This window comes from Ursus americanus, chromosome X (assembly GCF_024610735.1).
Source record: "Ursus americanus isolate L20-20 chromosome X, mUrsAme1.1.p, whole genome shotgun sequence".
NCBI lineage: Eukaryota > Metazoa > Chordata > Mammalia > Carnivora > Ursidae > Ursus > Ursus americanus.
The window spans coordinates 111140876-111164895 of record NC_142164.1 but is presented as its reverse complement, the minus strand read 5'-3'; the positions used below and the strand labels follow the sequence as shown (position 1 = coordinate 111164895).

General features: G+C 43.0%; 2 protein-coding genes across 5 annotated transcripts in view; both read right to left on the bottom strand.

Annotated features, from left to right (window-relative positions):
- Positions 1-14015, bottom strand: part of VEGFD (vascular endothelial growth factor D) — a 36007-nt gene extending 21992 nt beyond the window's left edge. Inside the window, exon 1 of one of the 3 annotated variants that reach the window (XM_087860381.1) lies at positions 13168-14015. In XM_087860381.1, the coding sequence (XP_087716507.1) occupies positions 13168-13257 (90 nt within the window). In that variant the 5' untranslated portion in view covers positions 13258-14015. Of the gene's footprint in view, positions 1-12019; positions 12137-13167 lie in introns of those variants that run through there. The other 2 variants (XM_045805045.2, XM_045805046.2) reach the window with 2 other exon arrangements.
- Positions 14016-14102: 87 nt separating this feature from the next.
- Positions 14103-24020, bottom strand: part of PIR (pirin) — a 102656-nt gene continuing 92738 nt past the window's right edge. Inside the window, exons 9-10 of one of the 2 annotated variants that reach the window (XM_045805066.2) lie at positions 19173-19239; positions 14103-14426 (exon numbers count right to left, since the gene is read on the bottom strand). In XM_045805066.2, the coding sequence (XP_045661022.1) occupies positions 14314-14426; positions 19173-19239 (180 nt within the window). In that variant the 3' untranslated portion in view covers positions 14103-14313. The remainder of the gene's footprint in view (positions 14427-19172; positions 19240-24020) is intronic. The other variant, XM_045805064.2, reaches the window with a different exon arrangement.

Genomic DNA, 24020 nt, shown 5'->3' with positions numbered 1-24020 from the left:
TGCTGCCACTTTGGAAAAGAGTTCAGCAGTTCTCTAAAAAGTTAAATATCAATTTACCATACAACCAACCCATTCCACTCCTAGGTATTCCACCTAGAGACAGAAAATAGATTGCTGGCCACCCGGGGCTGGGAGTGGAAATGAGGGTTAATTATAAAAGGGCACAAGGGATCTTACACTGATGATGGCTGCACGACTCAGTAAGTTTCCTAAAATCATCAGTTTACTTAAAATAGGTGAATGGGTAAGTTTTACGGTATGCAGATTGTCTATCACCATAACTGTTTCAAACCAAAAAGAGGAAAGGTTGGAAGCTTGCAGGCCAGGCTACTTGTACCAATTAAGGAGGCAATGGAAAACACTGGAGAGTTGAATATTACGGGACATCCATTTCATTGGTTTGCTCTTTTGTTCATTTTTTTCTTGCTCTGGCCTTGGTCCACGCTGTTCGCTCTGCTTGGAGTACTCTCCACTCTCTGTCCAGTTAAGCCTTTCTTAGGTATTACCTTCTCACGGAAATCTCCCCCACAACTCCTGGCCCAACCTGGGTCTGGTCCCTAAGTCACATGGATTCACAGCACCCCACTCTTCTCCTTCCCTTCACTGACGCTACTGAATTATTTGTGTCATTACTTGCTTGGTGTTTGTCTTCCCCACTGGGTTGTAAGGGCTACTGCAGCAGTAATGAGATGTCTTATTCACATAGCAATAGTAAGAGCTGAATATTTATTAAATATATGAAAAAAAATGATTCATCGAATGCTGGAGAAAATCTAACCCGGAGATTATTCATTTGTTCAAACTACGTCACTTATCTTTCAAGTATCTTCCTCCAGACCTCCTCTTCCCAAGTCCAAATCCAATGCCGCTTCCTCCATCAAGCTTTATATGATGTCCTTAACTTAGACTCTATGATTTATGAACACGTTGCATTTCCCTCACTAGACTGTGATCTCCTTGAGGGTAGAATACATGTCTGCTTCGTCCTTTTTACACAATAAGCACTCAGTACATATCTGAGGAAGAAACTGATGAGTAATAAATACATACATGTGTTTGACAAGGAGCAATCGGGCCCAGGTTTGTGCGGTCTGTTTAATGTTTTGTATAGAGTAGTGCTTCTCAAAGCCTAATGCGGGTACGAATCCCCTGGCCGTCTTGTTAGAATGAAGATCCTGATGCAGGAGGTTTGGGGCGAGAGCTAGGATGCTGCATTTCTTTTTCTTTTCTTTTTTTTAAATTTAATTAATTAATTAATTTATTGGGACAGAGAGAGTCAGCCAGCGAGAGAGGGAACACAAGCAGGGGGAGTGGGAGAGGAAGAAGCAGGCTCCCAGTGAAGGAGCCCGATGTGGGGCTCGATCCCAGGACCCCGGGATCACGCCCCGAGCCGAAGGCAGACGCCCAACGACTGAGCCACCCAGGCGCCCCAGGATGCTGCATTTCTAACAAATTCCCAGGTGATGGTGATCCTGCTGGTTGGCTGACCACACGGGGAGAAGGAAGGGTTTCAGGCAGCAGTTCTCAATCTTGGCTTCGCCTTGAATCTACTCGGAAAGAAGCTTCAAAGGAGTACTGATGCTTTGGGATCCCACCCTCAGACATTCACATTTTATGGGTCTGGGCCGCGGCCTTGTCATCAGGATTTTTTTTTAACTTTTGGAGTGTCTGCTAGTCTTCAGAGAAGATGGGCGGGAGATGTATAGGAATTCTCTATACTAGCTTTGAAACTTTTCTGCAAATATAAGACTACTTCAAAACAAAAAGTTTACTTAAAAATCTTCCCAAGTGACTTTGGGGCACCATTGTGGCTCAATGGGATAAGCAGCCGACTCTTGATTTCAGCTCGGGTCATGATCTCAGGGTTGTGAGATCAAGCCCCATGATGGGCTCTGTGCTCAGTGGGGAGTCTGCTTCTCTCCCTTTGCCTCCCACCTCCCCCCACCCCCCCCCACTGCCACTCGTGCTCTCTCTCTCCCTCTCTCAAATGAACAAATCTTAGAAAAAAATCTTCCCAAGTGATTTTAATGAGAACCACTCATTTGGGGGATGGAGCATGCTGGTGTAAGTCCAAAGACCTTGGTTAGTGCCTAAGCTATGTACAAGTCTCTTCAGTAGGGAATAAATGGTAGATGCATGCTGAGAAATAATCTTAGTCTTTAAACCCTTCTGGGTTACACCTTGGATTCAAAATACTTGTGTTAAGTACCTTGCTTGGGCGGATTTCCAAAGCCTTTCTTAACTCAAGCCATCTGATAGATTGATGGTGGACCAGTTCCTAATCTGTATGACTTTTTCAAGATTGAAGACCAACAATAACGTTTTCCAGGCCAAAGAGCATGAGAAGATCAGCTGCCTTTCTTGAGACCAGGCTAAATGACAGAATAAATTGCTTCTCAAATTTCCAAGGGCTCAAAACAACCCATTTCTCAAAACAGAAATAAAAATAGGTAGTGAATTCGGCAGGGGAGTGTAAATTACCATCCTCTCACAAGGCAGTCCACAAAGGGCTTGAAAGAAAACACAATGAGGAGTATAAACGTGGGTGTCTATGCGGCGGAGACATGGCTTGGAGTACACGGCAGGCCTCAGACCCCGGCTCCGAGCTCTCAGACCTCCAGCAAGGAATGTCGGAGTGGGGCCGCTGACTACTTTCCTCAGAGCACCATGAAAAGCTTTTCTTGGGCCATCCAGTCCCCTGCTACTAGGAATCCTCCTGTTCTAGATACGGGAAAAGACCAGCTTTGCAAAATTCCTCTCTGAACCTCTTGAGAGCGGCGAGTCTAAGCCTGGGATTTCAAGCCTCTTGAACAACAGTTTTTCTGTTGGTGTGATTTTGTCAACCACGTTGCCAATATCTTCAGGAAGTTTGCTAATAAGGAGGTGGAGTGACTAGAATGTATATATTGGGAAAATCCAGAAGCTTCGGGGTGAGCTATGGAGGAAACACATTTCATACGACTTTCCCTAGATTTGCTTAGGGATTTACAAGTGTTGCCTGGGGACGCAGTTCTGTTACTCGCCCCTGGAGGTCGGGCACATCCCCGCAGACAGCAAGTTCCCTTTGCAGCAGGTTTGGGAAGATTGATCAGTTTGCAACACAAGTAACTCTGCGGTGCCTCCGCCTCTTAGTAACTTCTGTTCTGCGGCAAGAGCATGTGGCATTTCAGTTCCAACAAAACATTTAAAGCTTAGCCAAAACCATCGAATTTTTCCTGGTTTGGGGTCCCAGTGGCACAATCATGCTCCCCGCTGTCCTCCACCAACACTCTTCCCCCTGCCCCTCGAGTCCCTGGGCCATGTGACCCTGGCGAGTCCAGATGAAGTTTTCTGCCTCTGCCTCCCCGTGGCTCCCAGGTGAAAATAACATTCCCCAAAAGGAAGCTTTGCCTGCTCTCCATAAACCACGGCTAACTGGAGAGGGAAACACAGGGGGTGGGGTTGTTCAAGACTGGGTTTTAATGGGACAGCACTCTGGGAAACGTGTTGGCGGTTTCTGACAAGGTTCAGCACACTCGCCGTATGACCCAGCAGTCACACTCCTGGGAATTTACCCTTGATAAAGGAGGGCTTACGTTCACCCCAAACCCTTTACACTAATGTTTACAGTAGCGCTCTTCAGAATACTCCCCAAACTGGAAACAACCCATATGTCATTCAGTGGGTGAGTGGTTAAGCTAACGGCTCCACCCATCCTGTGAAATACCACTCAGCAGGAAAGCAGAACGATCTGGGCGCGCCGCTCCTCCGCGGGCTCTGCAGGGCAATGGCTGCGCAGGAGGCCGATCTCAAGAGGTTACAGCCTGTATGACTCCATTTACGACATTCTCCAGAAACCCAAATGACAGTGCTAGAGGACAGATCAGAGGCTGCCAGAGCTCGGGGAGAGGGAGTGACTAGGAAAGGAAGAGCATAAACGAACGTTTCCCTAACCTGATGACTGTGCTGCTTACACAAATCTCTATGGTGTGTTAAAATTCATGGAACTGCCCGCCAAAAGGGGAAAAAAACGTTAATGACTTTAAAAAATAAAGTAAGCAGGGGCGCCTGGGTGGCTCAGTCGTTAAGCGTCTGCCTTCGGCTCAGGGCGTGATCCCTGGGTCCTGGGATCGAGCCCCGCATCGGGCTCCATGCTCCGCACTGGGAGCCTGCTTCTTCCTCTCCCACTCCCCCTGCTTGTGTTCCCTCTCTCCCTGGCTGTCTCTCTGTCAAATAAATAAACAAAATCTTTTAAAAAAAAAATAAAGTAAGCAGGCTTTGAATCAAGGCACTGCTCCTTTTTAGCTCTGTGACTGAGGGTCAATTATTCAACTTCCTTAAGGCTTGGTTTCCTTTCCTCGTTTTATGGCTGGCGATGCTCCCAGGGCCCACCTCAGCGAGCTGATGGGGAGATCACACGAGGTCCGACGGGGGAAAGGGGTAGGCACAGAGCAGGCGTTTAGTAAAGTTAATGCCCTTTCTTTCCTTTCTCGGTGGGGGTGGGGGGGGTGGCGGGCATCTGGTCCTGCGCTGCAGTTCAGAGGTCTGGATTTTCTGGCCCCTGGTCTCCCTCAGTAACCGGAGGTGAGTCTGATGAGAGCAAGATGGCGCCACTTCAATCACAGTAAATAAAAACTGAAAACAGCAAAACTTCTCCAGGGTAAATCAAGGACAAGCTTTTCTGCCTTCTTTTTTAAACATTTCTTGGAAGTGTTTTCAGATGAAAGGCCAATTTCAAAGTAATCTGCTCTGGCTTTACATCTATCTCTATAGACGGATGAAGAAACAAACAACCCACTTCTTAAACCTTTGTTTTCTGTTATTAGGGTCTGGTCTTCCCCAGATCAGACGGTACCTGATGGAACAGGCTGCACCAACTGAGGGCGGGGGCTGGGGGAAAGATGCAGGCTCACTAGTAATTGCTGCTGGGGCTGCTCAGAGGGAGCCGAGGGCCTGGTCCTGCTTCCAGGAAATCCAGGAACCTGGCCAGCTGGGGGCCTCATGCTCCCGGTGGCTCTTGGACTTACGTAGTTCTGCACTGCAATGCATATATATGAGAAACCTAGGGTGTTTAATTAAACTTGACTAAGGAAAGGAATCGCAAACTCAGGGAAACTGTACGCGTACGCTCACACGCGTGAATGCATTTGTGTCTGTGCATAGCCATCTGGGTATTTTAGGGAAATATTGGGGGAATAAGATGCCTAGGACCTCCACATCCTCCAGTTTGATGAATAGTGTGGGTGGTTTTCTCCCCAGGCGAATGGGAGGTTTGGGGAGAAGTCTGTGTCCCCCTTTACATTTTTTTAAGTCTAAATATTAAAAAAAAATTAAGTTCAATTTAGTTAACATCTCCCTTTATATGTTTTATTTTTATTTTTTTAGTAGGCTCCATGCTGCAGAGCTCAATGTGGGGCTTGAACTCATGACCCTGAGATCAAGACCTGAGCTGAAATCAAGAGTCGGACACTCAACAGACTGAGCCACCCGGGTACCACCCTCCTTTACATGCTTTAAATCCATGCTCTACTCAAATGCCTCTGCCCCCATCTGATGTATCTGTGCTTAGGAAGTGTGGGACAGATGAGTGTCAAGACTCAAAAGAGTGCTCTGAATAACCCCAAGAGCATATATTCCTGAGGTCTGTTACAGTTTATCACTGATCTCAAAGATCAAGGGCCCAATGGGTAAAGAAACAACTCAAAGCCTTCATGGTAATTAGGTTGTTAAAAACAACTTCACAGCTGCCCCCCAAAAGGGAGAAGTATCTTTATAAGCCCTATTGATGTTGGGCCATGTGACTTGCTTTGACCAGTGGGACATTACAAGACACAGAGTACTGAAATGGATGCATGAGTGTACGCTTCCACATTTCTGCCATCACAAGCACCTGCCCCTGCTAGCTCACTGATCTAAGGAGCATGAGAGACATGTGGGGTAGACCCACACTCAACCGATGGCTTGAGCCTTGATCCTGACTCCCAGCTGACCCACAGCTACACAAGTGAGAATAGATTTTTGAAGCCACTGAAGTTTGACTGGTTTGTTACACAGCGCTATTGTGGCAACAGTTAACTGCTACAGCCCTATTTCAGCCTAAGTGTAACATAATCCATTGGACACGCAGAGGCTTTTCATATAAAACCTCATGCCTTTTTGGCAAGGCGCCCCACTATACTGCTGGCAGTCAGCCCAGTGTGCCCCCCTTTTCCTTTCTTCCAAAGATGCAGTGGTCCCATGTCAACATCCATGGCTCTCCTTCTCTTCTTTGCCGTTATCCTCTGCCCCGTCAAAGATGCCCAACGATCCCTAGTCTTGTTGTGAGGGTGTAGTTATGAACCAAGCACACCACTGCAAAGTCTGCTTTTACTTTTTCACCCTACTCTTCTTTTTGAGGAATCTTAATTTAGGAGGAATTCAGGGCATTCACCCAGTCGAAATTACACTCTTCCTAACTCTCTCCAGAATGGAACCATAGGCAGCAACAAAATATTTGCCATAGCAATATTCCGCAAATGTCATTATCTTTCTCCAAAAACAATTTTAGCCAAACCTAGATTTCAGAAAAGCAATCCTTTCCTCAAACATGGACTCCGGGAAACAAACTGAGGGCTTCAGAGGGGAGGGGGCTGGGGGATTGGGATAGGCCGGTGATGGGTATTAAGGAGGGCACATATTGCATGGTGCACTGGGTATTATACGCAAATAATGAATCATGGAACTCTACATCAAAGACTAAGGATGTACTGTATGGTCACTAACATAACATATTAATTTAAAAAAAAGAAAATAAACAAATGAAAACAAAAAAACATGTAAGTGGTATAATTATTTAGGTAACAATGAACAACAACCAAAAAAAGACTCATAAAAATTTACATTATTACCTAAAGTTCTAGGCCTTAAAATTATCCTTCCCGCAGGCCAAACTGAACTCCTCGGTTGTTGGTAAGACATAAAAATAACTAAGACATCTTTATTTCATAAAAATATCATTTCCACTCATGCGCTTGGCACAGGGTAGACATTCCACAAATACTTGCTGAACTGAATGTACAGCTGTTCTTTTTCCAGGGAGAAGGAGCCTACAGCAGAAATAAACTTGAGTGTCTTCCTTCAGCAACTCTACCCCAGCCTCTAACTATGGTTGTTTCCCATCGCAAAGATATGTTCAAAAACATTTAGAAGCAATCAGAGTTGTGCTAGTCGTTAATACAGTTCACCAAATATTTCCAGCTTTCTATCTTCTGAGCACATGGAAGGACTGCACTTCCTGGCCCCTTGTGGTTAGATGGAGCAATGGGTCAAGGGGCTGTGACCAGAAGTGACGCGTGTCGCTTCCAGGCCAGAGTGTTTAATGGCCAAGGCCAGACTCTCTGGGCTCTCCCGCCCTCCATCACAGCGATTAGTGACATTCGAGATGTGGATGCTCAGCCAGCTTCGTCCTGAACTGGAGCTGACCCTGAACTAACCCGGATGGTCCTCCAGTATGAGCAACAAATCTACCTGGTTCGGAGTCGCCACGATCTGGGGGTGCTTGTTGGTGCAGCATATCTTGGCCTAGGCTGACTGATAAAGTATTAAACCTGAGTACTTTGCCGTAATCTACCACACCCCCACAAATCACAAATCCCCAGATGAAAACATAGACAGCACTTCTCAGGGATCTCAAAGATGAAGGAAATCTTCAAGGTGTCCGTGTTTTATCCAGATCTGCCGTGTGGCCCACAGCTGTTCTGCCCGTCTCTCTTCCTGTGGCCACTAGCCCAGAATATGGGTGAAGGGGACTTCCTTCTGTTACTGGCTCCTAGGAGTGAACACCTTACAGGAGGGCTTGTGGCTAAAAGGACACTGCAGCGTTCTTTGATACCACCATTGGAACTCTCTCTAATCCCCAGAGGAAAACGGCATGGGGTGAATCTACTGCCTTCTCAAAAATGCTTCCGGATGTAAACAATTGAGATCAGACAAGCCATGGTGAGAGCAGACGTTGGAGATTATTTAATGCAGCAGTTTATAAGCTGGGTATCTCAAAATCCCAGAGGCCTTGTCCATCAGTCAGGCCACACACACCTTTTTTTAGTATCTACTCTCTTACGGGCTTTGGACTAGGTGACTGAGACGCCAAAAGCACGCAATGCAGAGTCCCCGGGCTCAGGGCACCCTGCAGGTGGCACGCAGGACAAGCTGCAGGAGTCCCTGAGCGGCTGCCACTGGGGCAAAGGAACTCCGCCTGGGGCTGGAGCAGCGGGGCGTGCCCAATGCCAAGGACCTTGAGCAACTTCTTAAAACAAAAACCAAAGAACAAAGGAGGAGAGAAAAAAAAGAGAAAAGTTCCTGTTCTTAAAAAGCTTTCCTTCTAGTGGAGGATGACAAAGCACTAAACTTAAACACAAATTGAAACTGTCAGGTACCGATACATACAATGCAGAGGGTAAAATCACGTAATGATATAGGATCAGGGCTGGCAGACTATGACCCACGGGCCAAATCCAGCCTATAGCCTATTTTACTGTGGCCCGAGAGCTAAGAATTATTTTTTACAATTTTAAACGGCTGGAACAAATGAAGAGGAGATGAGGATTATTTCGCGACGCATGAAAATGATATGCAAATCAAATTTCAGTATCCATAAAGATTTACCGGAACACAGCCAAACCCTATATGATCTGCCCTGGCTACCTCCCCAACTTCGACAACTGTGGCCCTGGCCCCCCTCCCTAGTCCAGCTCCACTGGCCCCCTGGCTATGACCCAAACACCCAAGCCACCTCCCTGCCCTCCCCCTGCCCAGTGCACAATGGCTGCCTCAGCCCCCCTCACTCCCTTCAGGGCTCCGTGAAATCAAATCTAAGAAGTCTCCCCCACCCATCGCTCTGTGTCTCCTCCTCCTGCTTGATTTTCTCCATGGGACTACCCCTGACAGGTTATAGATTTGCTACTGCCTGCCTCTCCCCGCCGCACGTGGAACGTAAGTTCCAGGAGAGTTCAAACACTGTCATCTTTCCTGCTGCATTTTCAGCACTGAGACCAGTGCCCACACATAGTATGTGCTCAAGAACTGAGTGAATGAACTGTCGAACACAGTTAAGTTCTAACGAGAGGCAAGGGAGATCCTTTACCAACTGGGATGTTCCGATCAAAGCTTTCACGATGCAGGGAGGCGTCAGTGTGTCTTTGCTTTATAATGTCCTAGTACCGTAGTAGAGATTATAAGAACTAGTGGCAAGAAAGAAAAAAGTGGACTTCGCATGGAAGCCACCTCAGAAGAAAGGTCTCCTCTCCTCACATCTCAATCACATTCCCAATTATGTATAGTTTCCCACCCTCTCTGCTAATCTCAAGTGGTAGGAAAGAGTTACATTTAGAAATGTGCTCGGAAACAAGGTTACTGTCATGTGAGTCCCTATTTTTCTAAGACTTCCAGCCAGTTGTGGTAGTGATAAATGTGCCCAGAAGTTCCAGATCTTACTACGTCGGATTCTACATGGAAGCGTTCATGTGTCCAAATACTATATTTTTGTCTCATAAACTATCCTTTATAAGCTGCTCCCAAAAGGGGTTCCATAATGGACCTCGTTCAACATTTGGCATTACTTGTATTTCTTTTCCTAGTGCTCACAGGGGTCTACAGTAAAGGTTTATCCACAAGTCCAAATCAGGATTTTTAAATTAAAAAATAAGTCATACAAGGAAGATACAAGATACAGGGGGTTCTATTATATCCTGAATACCAATAATATGCTATGGTGACATAAAAGCTTCAACCAACTTAAAAGTGACCGACTAGGGTAGAACAGATCCGTGTGTAGAAGCATGTAATTCAACACATTTAGCTATGGGGTCATAAATGAAGAAGAAATTAACAGAAAACATTTCAAATGTCTTTTGTGCCAAGGACTGTGCCTGACAGAAAAGTGAACAAGAACTCATCGGGCCATGTGACTAGCAACAGTCAATGGACTTCCCCGTGCATGACTTAGGAAGTGAAAAAAGGGAGGGGGACGGAAGGTCTGCTTCCTGGAGTGAAACATGCAAGGTGCACTCAGTTCTTGTTATTCGATTCACTCTAGAGACAACGTCAGGAGAAGGCACGTGACACTAAGCTCATGAAGTTTGGTCGGCCAAGGGACTTCTCATGAAAGAGGTATCCCACGTTCCAGTGGGTCTTGGTATCACATACAGTTTGAATGACTCCCAACACCCAGCAACAGTCATCCACCAGTGAAGAAAGAGGGGGATAGAAGATAGTGTGGGGGAGAAGGAAACCAATTTTGCCAGAAAAGAATTGGGAAGGCCTATCATAACCTGGAGTTATTCCTTTATCACTCTAGTGATATGTCTGAATCAGTGACTTTGAAAAGATTTATGGAGGCTGGCTTCATAGGAGTGTTCAAGGAGATGCCAGGATTCCCGATGACAAGAACTGCTTATCAAATAAACCAGAAATAGTGCTCGCCAGCCAGTCAGTATGAACGACTGGACAGTGAAGTTGGAGGTATTTATTACCGAATGCCCAGAATGTCTACACTATGGTACTCAGGGCTGTCACATACAGATGTCAGTCTATGTAAAGCTTCCTCGAGTTGGGCAGTGCACATCCTGTGCAACTATATAGGACTATCCCAGCTGTAGAAAAATAGGCAGAGAAAACAGACACCAGTAAATCCCACATCTAGATGGTTAATCTGATTATATTAGTGAGCCAAGAACAGGCACTGGGTTAACCTTATTTCTAGAAGAAAATGTGTTCTGCTTAGATTGAGAAACTTAGCAGCTAAACAGTATATACAGATTTGAGTTGAGATTTTCAAACAGAATTATCTCAGTTCACAAAGTCCATGCACTGCTGACCCCAAACAGCTCTCCTAAATACAAGTGGCAAGACGAATGAAATTAGGATGCCTCACACTCAAGTGGCATTAGGCGCAGTCGTCTGGAGTAGCTGTTTGCATGGTTGTTGCAGAAAAAATATGCACCGACTCGTATAATTAGGATAGAGGCAATGCTAGTCTAAGCTGAAAACAAGGACAATGTTCAAGGACAGAAAGTGAGGACTGTAGGGAAAGGGCAACTAGGGAACGGAACTGGCACTGCCCCCCATTTAGGAACGGAGGGGCCTGGAAGACAGAAGGGTGCAGAGAAGAACACGCTCACAGACCTACTACTGAGAAGGACCCGGAAAATGTCTCATAATAAATGGAACATTTCTATTCCCCAAAGCAACACAATAAATTCATATCCCGGTGTTCATTACCATCTCGAATATGCTTCCATACCAAATTTTCCTTTAAACAAGAAGAAGATTAAGAAGCATATTTCTTCTTAGATTCTCTCTTAAGAAAAAGGGGCTAAAGGAAAAGTCTAATAACCAACGTGGGGCACCTCCTTATCCCTCACACTACCCAGTCATGTCTATGCCAAAACTTCTGTTTGGTCTAGGCACCCCCTCCCTTCACATCAGAAACATTTAATTTAGCGGGGGGGGGGGGGTTGGGTAGACAGAAGCACACTATATGTAGCTTCACTTTTTAAAGGAAACTCAGACATATATGAAAAAGTCTCTAATAGTATCACTAAGCATATAATGCACCTTTCTACCATGTAAGGACGTGTCTTCTGTCACATGCAAATTCAAATGCTTTTTTCCACCGCCACATGAAATCTGCTCCTGTGTGATCAGTACATCCAAACACTTAAAACCACACTGAGCCCAGGACACCTAAAGAATTCTTGGTGTCTGAGCTCTTTAAAAGAGCGGAAGAACCTAAAACATATTACTTCTTTCCAACAATTCAAAATCTCCTCTTGTACTGTCAAATACAGTGACGTTCAAAGTCAAATGGAAACATTTTTTTTAATCCATGCATAACACTGGGGGGTGGTGGGGAGAGCTTCCATGAACCCAGCACTTCTAAAGGCTTCCTGAGTTTCGTGGACTTCAAAAAAGCTGAACAGCCTGGGAAGTCTTATTTGCTTCAAACAAGTCCAATTTTTTTCCCCTGTCACCTAGGCTCACCAGTGGATTCCTCTTTGCCTACCTTCTGGCGCTGAGACGCAGCACGCAGGCTGGCGGCAGCGAGGTGGGGCCGAACAGCTGTGAGTTCTCTGGAGTGCATTTGGAATTTGGAAAGCTAGACTTCCTGTTTTGTTTTGTTTTTTTAGAAAGACTTGAGTAGACTGCCAGACAAGGTGGCTGTCCCCCAGCACAGCGTTCCACACTTAGAGACATACTGTGCGTTCGGGCACTGTATGTACATCTGCGCCCCACACGGCAGGAGACGAAGACTTGCTCGCCCCCAGGACCAATCTTCTCCTGTTGGGGGCGATATCACCCCTGCTGAAAATGCGTGTCCTGACAATAGCTACAAAACCTCAAGTTCACGTCTGTCTGTTCATGGCCAGAAATTCCGAAGTCAATAACGATTTAGCACCACTTCCAACAAAACAATGAAATCCAAATCATTTTCAAAATAAAGAGCTGAAGGAAACAATATAATCTACAAAACACATGAAACTGGGTGAAATATTGCTCACCCAGTAACATCCCAGTTAATTCTTTTGCATTACTCGCAACTCATCCGGCTCCGAGGCCTGCCCATAGAACCAAGGGTTCAATTACTGTTGAATTTTACACATTTCAAAAAGCAAGAAACCAAATGACTTCCAAGAAAACATTTTTCTAGATGGTAGCAAAGGGTATTTTAGAAAACCGGATAGAAACCATCTGGAGGAAGTATATTGCAGTTTGCAATTCACAAAAGAAATTAACTAAACTCACCAAACTAGCATTTGTTGCTTACAAACAACATGAATAAATGGCCCACACGGTTTTCCGTGTCACAAAAACAAACCAGTGCTTCATTAGAAAATCACCGTGCCATCTGCATATATAGAGGAGAAACTTACCCATCTGAAAAGTATCCAGAAGGCTCATTCACGTTCTATTAGATCTCCAAAAAAACCACAAAAAAAAACAAAAAACCCCAGCATTTTCAAACACACATGGCAAGCATCTCAGTAAGTCTAAGAACCAGCAAATTCATTAACTATTGCAAGATATATCCTGTCCACTACTAGGAGTGTTCTGTATTTTTATATTGTCTGGAAAATGGGGGGCAAGGAAAGAAAGTCCTCCGTATAAGCCAATAAGAAAACTCTGCATCACATTAAAAATTAAGCCACCTACCTTCACTGGTCCATGTTCATAACTGGAGCCCTGCACCAACTGCAGGTAAGACATCATGAAAACATTCAGCATGGCCCATTGTCTGTACATTTTGAGTATTTTAATATCCACTGATTACCAAGCAGTTGACATCAGGCAGCAAGAGCAAACTGTTTCAAAAGGCATTCTCCAGAAGGAAAGTTCGAAACCCCAAGACTTCACATGGAAAAAAACAAATAATCAGTTGTGATCAAAATCCAATGAAATGACTTCAATTAGTCAAGGAACGTTTTTGCTCAATCTTATGCGGGGAGAGAGATGAAAAAAAAAAAACTGTAACTGCGCTCATGCTCCAAAAATAATCAGGAGATGGACATGACGTGCACTTGACATGAAAAAGCACTCGAAATTCACTTCACATCCAGCAAATTAAAACAAACAAAAAAATCTCTCCCCCCTGTGCCCCAGGTTCTAGTTGCTTTGTGAGGAGGTGGTGTGGCCACCAATGTCTGCAGCCGCAGAAGGCTGGAACCCAATTCTGGATTCAAACTTTTTTCACAACCCTCATGGAAGGTTGCAGAAGCATGTGTCTTAAATCTGACAGAGATTTTGGCAGAAAATGCAGGGAAGTCTTGGCTGTGATCCTGTCGCGTCCCTACCAATAGCAGGGCAGTTTTAAAAACTGACTCAAACCGTCAGGACTGCTGTTATTTTAACGCAGATAACCTGTAATGTGAAACCCCAGCGCACAGGCATGAATGTTGCATGGAAATTGCATTGCTCAGGAAGGGACATCAGATGTTCACACACTGACTGCCAGGGACAAGCAAATATGCTTCCAAAATTCATCCATGCACAAAAATCACAAAACATTCATACACACATGAAAAGGGAAACATACACAAAATGATTTTTTTAAACGAAACTTACAGAAACTTACTTAGACCAAAATGAAGAACACTGGTTTTTAAAGAAGCAACAGTTAGGTTTATTTGCATGTACCAGGAAATATCTTGTGTGCATTGCTATAAAAACCATGTTATCAGTTTAGTGGAATTTTTTAGAAGCATCGGCTCAGTCAGCTTTGGAAAGTCAAAGTGCTGAATGGACGGATGCCACCGCAGGCAAAATTCTAGAAAGCACGGAGATCTGCTCTTGTGCTCTTCACTAGTTTCCAATCTTTGATTTCCAGGTTTTGGCTCTTTCAAACCCATTTTTCGCATTTCTGAAATCAAGAATGGCCTGAGAAATCTCTTCATTGGTGTTCATCACAAATGGACCTACGGCAGAAAGAGACATTCAGAAAGTTCTGGGTGACGATAATATTTTCTTCTATTATAAGAAATGGTATGTATTTCTGGAGTTCTTAATTTGAAACCAATCCGGGCGTATCTGAGCAGTAAAAGGTTATTTTTGCAGTGTCCAATCCCTGAGGACTGTCATAAAAGTTTCTTGACTAGGATTGTGTAGGATTATAAAGACCAAACTTCAGGTAAACAAATCAGATAAACAATTACATCGCACTCAGCCATTGTTGCAAGTTGTCATCAGCAATTGCAATCTCTTTATTCAAAACGTTCTTGGGCTTGGTTCCGTTACAACGCTTTTTATAGTGTGAGTTTTTTTCTTCCTTTTTTTTTTTTTTAAACCGAAGGGTAATTGACATACAACATTATGTATTAAGATTTCCTGCCAGCTGATGTCCAGAATTGAACCAATCTGATGCAAAGAAATGGCAAATGTCATAGTTTTGGTGTCTACACAGTATACTAGGCTGTGCACTTATATGAGGGTTTGAGTCATTTTTGAAAATTAGCAGCAACTCACTGGCAATAAACAGGAGATTACAAACATTTCGAGTCAAGAAACCAACACGTTTTGGGTTCTCTAGGGGTTGGCAAAATTTTCTGTAAAGGGCCAGATAGTATTTTAGATTTTGTGGGTCAAACAGTGTCTGTCTCCACTACTCAACTCTTCTGTTCAAGTGTAAGAGTAGACACGGACAATATGAAAGTGAATAGGGATGGCTGTGTTCCAATAAAACTTTATTTACAAAAACATGCAGTGGGCAGATTTGGCCCACGGGCCACAGCCTGTTGGTGCCTTTGTCTAATTCCTAGGTTTGAACTCGAGTTTTGCTAAAAGTGGAGGAATTGAGGAAGGGGGCACGGTGCTGGAAGGAGAAGAAAGACTGAAGGGGAAAGCATGAGGGGCCTGTCATGCAGGAAGAGGCCAGACCCCTGTGGGTTTTGGATGCAGTCTATGGGAAGAAGTTCGGGCATAATTCCACAGGCGATTAAGGAGTCACTGAAGGGTTCAGCAGACAGTAATGGGATCTGCTTTGCAGATTTTAAAGACTTTGGCACCCGGGTGGAGAAGGTGTCCGGCCTGGGAGGCTGAGTTGATGGTAGACTTGAGGGCAGCTGAGATACCGGACAAAGGAGGCTGTGGGTAGAACAAGGAGTTCAGCTCTGGATATTCTGATATGAAGGAACTGGAGACAAGAGAATGGCTTCCTGGCAGACGTGCTTGGTTTGTTGTTGGAAACACAGATCTAGGGCTCATGAGAGAAATTTCATCTGGAGATAGAAACCTGGATATCAGGTAGGAAAGAACGACAGAGCCCTCATATGCAGAAATCAATCCAAGAGGACCCCTTGGGGAAGTCAACTTTTAAAGGACACATAGAAGAAAGGGAATTGGAACCCAAAACGGGAACAGATCCTGGGCCAAGGACCAATTTCTTGCACGTCATAATATGCCCACGGTTTGGACTTGTGGAGCGCCTCTCCCAACCCCTGAGTATTTTTCTGAAAAAATGGTGCACTTCAGGGCTTCCATTTTGACGCTTTTCTACAGTGTTCTGCTCTGCTTCTCAATTTATAATGTGCACGTGAGTCACCTGGGAATCTTGCATATTCTGTTTCAGGAGGTCTAGAGTGGAGTCTGAAACCCTGCATTTCTCACTATTCTTCCAGTGATGCAGATACTACTGGTCCATGGACCACACTTTGAGAAACAAGAGAAGCACTGGAAGCTCAGAGCCCTCCAAAGCCGGGCTGAGGAAGCTTGTCTCCTCAAATCCTTAAGAGGAAGAAGAAAACTAAAACCAGAAAGCATGTTTTTGTTTTTCTTTTGTTCTTTTTTTTGCATACTATTATCGCTAAATTTATTGTTATTTATTTATTCATTCATTCATTTATTTGACACAGAGAGAGGCAGTGAGAGAGGGAACACAAGCAGGGGGAGTGGGAGAAGAAGAAGCAGGCTCCCAGCGGAGGAGCCCAATGTGGGGCTCGATCCCAGAACGCCGGGACCATGACCTGAGCCGAAGGCAGACGCTTAATGACTGAGCCACCCAGGTGCCCCAAATTTATTGCTTTTTTTAAATCAAGGTGTAAGTTGCATACATTGTATTAGTCTCAAGATGTACAACATAATGTTTTGATATTTGTACATATCGTGAAATGATTACTATAGTAAGTCTAGTTAATATTCATCATCACACAAAGTTACAGATTTTTTTTTCTTGTGATGAGAATTTTTTTGAGAGAGAGAGAGATGGGGGGGAGAGCAGGGTGGGCAGGGGCAGAGGGGAGAGAGGAATCTTAAGCAGGTTCCACACCCAGTGCAGAGTCCGACACAGGGCTTGATCTCATGACTCTGAGATCATGACCTGAGCTGAAACCAAGAGTCAGACACTTAACCGACTGAGCCACCCAGGCGCCCCAGTCTGGTGGTAAGAACTTTTAAGATCTATTCCCTTAACAACTTTCCGATATGCACTACAGTATTATTAATTGTAGTCGCCATGTTGTACATTACATTCCCCCAGAAAGCATATGTTTTTTAATTGATCAACTATAAGGTTTATAAACAAGAAAATTATTTGAGAGTTATCAATATCTCCTAAATACTCTTTCACACTACAGCTTTCATCTTTTCTCTAGTTAAACCTTCACACTCCCTCCCGAGTAATAGAAATGGTGTAAGTTCAAGCTTCATTATGTAGAACCCCGGTATAGTGGAGAGCACAAAACATGGGGTCAGAAGACTAGGGTTCGAATCCCAGCTCCACTACTAACCATCGCTTCCCATCGGAGAAGCCACAGAGCAGAGCGAGGGTCAACCTCACACGGTGAGAAGCAAAAGGGCAGGGTGGTTGGAAATCAGACAGCCTCACTATGAACCCAGCTATGTGGTGGACAATGAATCTCTGTACCTCCACTTCCTCATCTGTGAAATGCGGATGAGGGTGCCAACCTCATAAGGTTGTCCTTAAGATTAAATAAATTAATACATGGAAAGTACGTTGGCCCATCGTAGTAAATGATAAATACTACCCAAGTATCTGTTACATAAATAAATAAATAAAATATATTGATTTCATTTCCCTCATTTATAAAAAGGGACATGACTATATCAATGCTAAGGACATTTCCTATGTCAACATTCTGTGCCATTCCATGCTTAATTGGCAGACACATCATTAAGGACACCCCAATAAGAAAAACAAGGTCCTTGGCTAGTTCATCAAATGGGTACTGGTTCCCAAACAACCAAGAGATGGTTGTGGCTATCTTTATACACAGGTAAAAAAAAAAAAAACCAAACAAACAAACAAAAACAACTTCCTGGGGTTTAAAACACACACACACACACACACACACACACACACACACACACACACTAAACAAACTGAACAAAATGCTTTGCTTCTCATTAACAGAGATGTCAAGTGACTTATCTATCTTGTCTGGTTAATCTGAGTTTGAATGTGCAGGCTTATGCACTGTTCCTGAGACCAAAGGCTCTGAGAGAGGATTTCTGTAACGCAAACAGAGGGTGGCCTTGAGCAGACCCACCCCTTCGGTCTGTCACCAAATTTGGCTGGACTCTCATTTCTCATCATTGGTGCAGAGGCGATTACTAAACTCAAAAGAGACTTACATCCCACACGTCCTTTTCCCACCTAAATTCTAGCCGCTATGAATAAAGATTATGACCCTTCTCAATCTGTCTTCAGGCTTCTTCCAGAAGAACAAACGATTTCACTGCTCTTCAATCAAGATCAAAGGAAACAAGAACCATGCACCTTTGGAGTGGAAATTGAAGCATGCAAAATGGAGGTCAGCTAGGTGGAGTATAATTTAATGTTTTCCCCTTAAATTATTAATAGAACAAAAAAATATTTTTAAAATAATCAGTTGTTCTTGAAATGTATGATCAGCTGGGCTTTTTTCCTGAAATCATTGTATATACCTGGGGATTCACGCAAGGCAATACAATGGGACTTTAAGGCATGCTAAATTTCATAATTAGATAAGTAGACACACGTTTTATAGACATTTATCTAAATAAGTTGGCAAAAAAATTGTTAATAAAAATGAGTATTAAGTTGGATTCTAGGTGCTTTTAGATGTTCCTCATTTAATAAAACTTTATAAGGAAGTCAAGACAAAGTGAAGTGACTGGGTACTTACTCCAGGAGTTTCTGCCTCCAACTAAAGTCCTATTCCTCCTATATCACAGTTTCCTCTATTCATTTTTGTTTTTTAAACAAATAAAGAGTGACTCAAATATTTTAGAAACTGCCAAAGAAATATTCTTAAGAGGTTCCTATTTTTCACTAAAAATACAATGGACTACAAACAGTATTGAAATCCCTGTTGTTTTTAGTAAAGATAAAAATGATATTCGAGCAGCAGGCCATAAAACCTTTCTGTAAGTTCAAGTTCTCTATGACACAATGCAAAACACTACTTTTGTTTCCCCACAGTTCTAAGCTCAACGCCCTATACGTGATAGGTATTCAAGAATTGTTCCTTTAAAAGGAGGAGAGAATGAATATAGAAATTAAAGCCATGTATATATTTTCCTCTGATGATGGAACAATGAAACAAAATCCTGAATTTGTAGATGAAGAGGACAGAAATCCAGCTATTCTTCCCCAAAATACTATATATGTACACTACTTTTAAAGAAAAAAAAATCAACCAGGAAAATTGCCATCGTTTGGGGCTTACCATGTTGGACAACAGCTTCTCTTAATGGCTCCCCAGCAATTAGGACAAAGTGGCTTCTCTCAGGATCCTAAAGTCAAGGAAGAAAACATCAAACCATAAACATGCTTCTTTCCCTTTTTTTTTTTTTGAAGATTTTATTTATTTATTTGAGAGAGAGAGAAAGAGAGCACAAGCAGGGAGAAGGGCAGAAAGAGAAGCAGGCTCCCTGCTGAGCAGGGAGCCAATGTGGGGCTCGATCCCAGGACCCTGGGATCATGACCTGAGCCGAAGGCAGACATTAACTGACTGAGCCACCCAGGTGTCCTAAACAAGCTTATTTCTGAATGTCAGATTAGGAGTAACTTGAAGCTGACATGCTGGCCAAATGGACGATGTTCCTAATTCTGAGTATAAATTCCAGAAATATTTTCTGTGTAACACTCGATATGGAAACATTTATTCCTTAAGATGATTGGTCTTCTCAGTCAGCACTCCACAGTACGTCCAGACCACCAAAAAAATTAACCTTCTCAGATAAAGGAGGAGAATGCAAATCAAGATTTTCTTTAACCGGAAACACCCTTAAGACAAACCATGTCATTTACTTATCTTATGACAAGGTTTATAATCTCCCATTAACAATTTTTAAAAGGGAAGATTATCTACACAAATCCAAAAGTGAGGTTTGATTACTTTTGACATTTATTGCTATTAATGTAAAATATGCCCCAGAAATGTTGCATTAAATGGAACCTTCTAAAACCATCCAAGTGACATCTGCTCAGGTAAATTTCTGACCAAAAGGGTCCTATGATATCCAAGTCTCTAAAAGTTTGTCTTTAGAATTGAGATTCGATTTTTTTTCCCTGAAACTGAAAGACATATTAATTACAATATCCAGTGCCCGTGTGGATAAAGGGAGAGACATGTTTATAGATCGTCTGGGAGATTTTGGGTTGATACAGGAATCCTTCCAGAGACCACTTTGACAATATGACCCTGAACCCCCACTATCACTGATGTCCTGTGACCCTGCAGTGCCGGAGAAAGGAGCCCCCACCACACTTGTGAGAAATAGTAACTGTTGTAAGCCACTAGAGTTTAGGGTGATTTGCTCAACACTAACGGGGAACTCAACTTTATGTAATTCTTTGGAGGCATCTCTTAGGTCTAATTTAGATAAAGCAGTAATGACAAGGTGCTTTAAAACAAAGCCTTCAAAAATTCCTTAAAACTTCACCCTATTTGAATAATATAGCATATTTTTTAAAATTTTTCTTCTTTTTAAAATATTTCTTTATTATTGGAGAAAGAGAGAGAGGCAGCGCGTGCAGGAGGAGGGACAGAGGGAGAGGTGAGAGAGAAAATCTCAAGCAGACTCCATGCTGAGCACAGAGCCCGATGTGGGGCTCGATCCCACAACCCTGAGATCACGACCTGAGCCACAATCAAGAGTCGGATGCTCAACCCACTGAGCCACCCAGGCGCCCCTAATATAGCATACTTCCAAATATGTGGGAAGATAATTATACTCCATATTATATTTATATACTTTGATACAAAGCTCATTAATTAGAAATCATTATAATGTTACTAGTACTGGAAGGCTTATCACTGGATTCAATAAAAATAAATAATGAATTCCTTAAACTTCCATGTAGTTAAAAAAAAAAAAACTACCTCATATTGTACAGGACTGAAATTGACTTCTCCTCTGCCTCCAACTTTAAAATACTAAAAGGCAAGCTGGGGTAGAATGATTTCTGCAAAAGTCGTAACTTACTCTACAGTCCCAGGGCTGGCGTCATTTAGCACAGCCCCCCAGTGGATGCACTCATCATTTCTTCATGTTTAAAAAATATCTCTGTTTAACCATTCCCAGGCTCTATTTATTTATACATCATCACCTTACCTAGCCACAACCCAATCTGCTGTCGCAATATGCTAACGTGAATTCACCTGAAAGTCGAAAAGCCTAAAAAGGCTTCTGGTAGTTCATATTTTAAAAACAGATGTCATAAACTCCATACACTGAAGATTAGTGTTTTAAACTAAGTGCAGACTGTCAATCTCTACTTATTCTTGCTTTAGACACCATGCTAACAATGAGGCTTTGTGGTTTTCAGATCTATGAGGGATTCAGAGCTAGAAGACAGAAAACTACTATAGAGCAATACAACAAAAAATAGCTTAAGATCAATGATGGAAATGAAAAAAAAAACTACATAAAACAGGCACAGAAGCTTAAAAATTCATCTAGGACCACTTAGTTAAGCCAGCAGGCTCTACAGACATCATTAGACATTATAGCTCGGGACAATAATCAATATACATGCTGACGATCCCAGGTTATGAACAAGTTAAATTGTACATAATATAAACTAAGCCCACACAAAAGGGTGGGGTTTCTATCAGAAATGATTTTTTTTCAATATCACACTTAAATGACTAAAAATTCAACTTAAAAAATGCAGTTATCAAGAAAGCTTTATTCCCTAATGGCTGTGGAGTGGTGAAATTTAAATGTGAATCAACAGACATTTGAAAGAAAAGTATTTTAGAAAAATAGTTCTGATCATCGGTACTATATCATATATAATTTAATGTGAATGAAGATGTCACTGCATAATGATCTGAGGTGCTTTCTCAGAAACACGACTGAGTTTTAGGGTCCGCAGGCGGAGAAGGGGTTAGGGTTATGGGAGAAGGGGATGAGGAAAGGCCAACCTCCTTGGGTCATGGATGCTCTGACTCCTCAGAATTTAAGTTTCCTTAAAAAAAAAAAAAGTTTTTTATTTTTAAGTAATCTCTATACCCAACATGGGGCTCAAACTTACAACTCCAAGGTCAAGAGTCGCACACTTCACCCACTGAGGCAGCCAGGTGCCCCAAGAACGTAAATTCCTTAATTCAGAAGACGTACCTTTTGTGAATGACAAAACATCCCCCAGTTTACACATTTAGGAATGACGATCAAGTTTAAAAATACAAGTTTTGCTTCCTTTGATGTTACTCAGATCAAATGATGACTTTCCATTTATAATCTGGACAGTAAAATAAAGGGACTCTTACATTTGATGTGAAATGAAAAACGATTTCACTGCTGGGTGTTGAGGAGGTCAGGAGTTTGGGTTCCCATTTCAGAAACCTTAACGATGGTCCATGCTTCCTTTAATGACCTTTCCACTAAATTAACCTCTCGGTAGTCACTTCTCCGCTACCCTAAACCAGATATTTGATATCCTTTTCTTGTTCCTTAAATATATCTTTTTTTCTTTCCCTGCCTACTTTGGTGAAAGTTAATCATCTTTCTGGATCTTCAGTAGAGTGCTGATGTGGTTAAAGGTCCCAACTGCTGTTACCTTGAAAAGTCCTCATCTACGGTGACCTTGTGTGTAGTGTCAAATAATGAAAATCAAGCACGAGGAAAGAGAACGAAGAGCTGTTTCAGACACGAGTCCCTGTGAGGATATCAGTAAATGCCTTTTGGGGCTTGATGAAAAGATCCCATACAAAGGTAATGGGGGCCAACTTACTGCTTCAGGTATAATCACACCACCTGAAGGTCATGATCTCTTCCAGCCCAGACCATGTCTTTGACTTCGGTGAACCTTCTCAGAGTTCTTAGTTCAGAGTTAGGCCCTTCTGGGTTTACTGAATAATTTCCTTTTACAAATTGCTCTTGTTATTCCATAAATATTATTGCCAAGATAGGTCCTGAGTTTCGCTGATACCAACAGTAAATGATCAATGCCCAGGTGAAGGCTCTATGATTCACTGAAGGTGTTGATAACTTCGCCACTATGAGTAGTATGGACTCACAGTCTGATTGATTCTGAAGCCCTGAGATGGCAGTAGGACTCTGAGAATGAATCAAAGGGTATGCTTTTGATTTAAGGACACTTATTATAGTGATACATTACGTGGAAACAATGACCAGGAAGAAAGTGAGTTTTTAGCATGACTTAATTGCACGCAATTGCTCGTACTGGATTTCACTGTTCACACTTCTTAGGCCAATTGAAAGATAAAACAATGAATTGTTATCAGTTTTTAAAAATTAATGGTGATGAATTTTTACCCATAAATAAGCAAAAAAGTTGTCTCTAGCTTTAATAGGGTGTTTTGCTTTATTTCTTTCAATCTGTATTTGAATCAAAATGTTAATCTGTATTCATTTACTGAGCTCCCCAAGAATGGTGGCAGTTAAAGAGTGTCCTGACTCTCAAGTATTGTTGTGGGGGCAGCCAATGAAGAACTGATTGTCTACCTTGACGAACTACAAGTGCATCTGCTTATCCGTGAAGCTCAAGACCTTCTCAATAGGATATCAATATAAATGTGTGTCTACAGGTGACATCGAGCCTTTCACATGAAACAATGGGCTCCTGATCAGGGGGCTATCCTAGTACCCAGAGCACCGACTGTGGGCCAAAGCAGCACAGGGAGCATTAGCCCCTGAAACAGACGCTGTTTCAGGGTGATCAGTACAGTCCAGGATTAAATGGCCAGAGTAGCATGGGGCTGATGCCAATCTCTAAGAACTCTGAAAAAGTTAAGACTATTTTGAAGCCACTGGTGGGAGTATGGGCTTCCTCTAAGAAGTCAAAGGGTCTGGCTTAAAGACTCTGAAATCGGGCAGTAAACCAAGCCCCCTGCAGTTGCCACCTGCCACGGAAGACTTCAGAGTAATGGTCACAGAGGACAATCCACCCTCTGCATGAAGACAGGGGTCCCTGAAGCCGAAAATGTGCTGACCTAAGACAAGTCAAATGCTAAGCTGGAAGCAGGAAAGCTGGGGACAGACGCGATCCGCATCAACCCTTCAGTGCCCCCTCTCCTGCCCCAGAGCACTGGCCACTCTAGAGG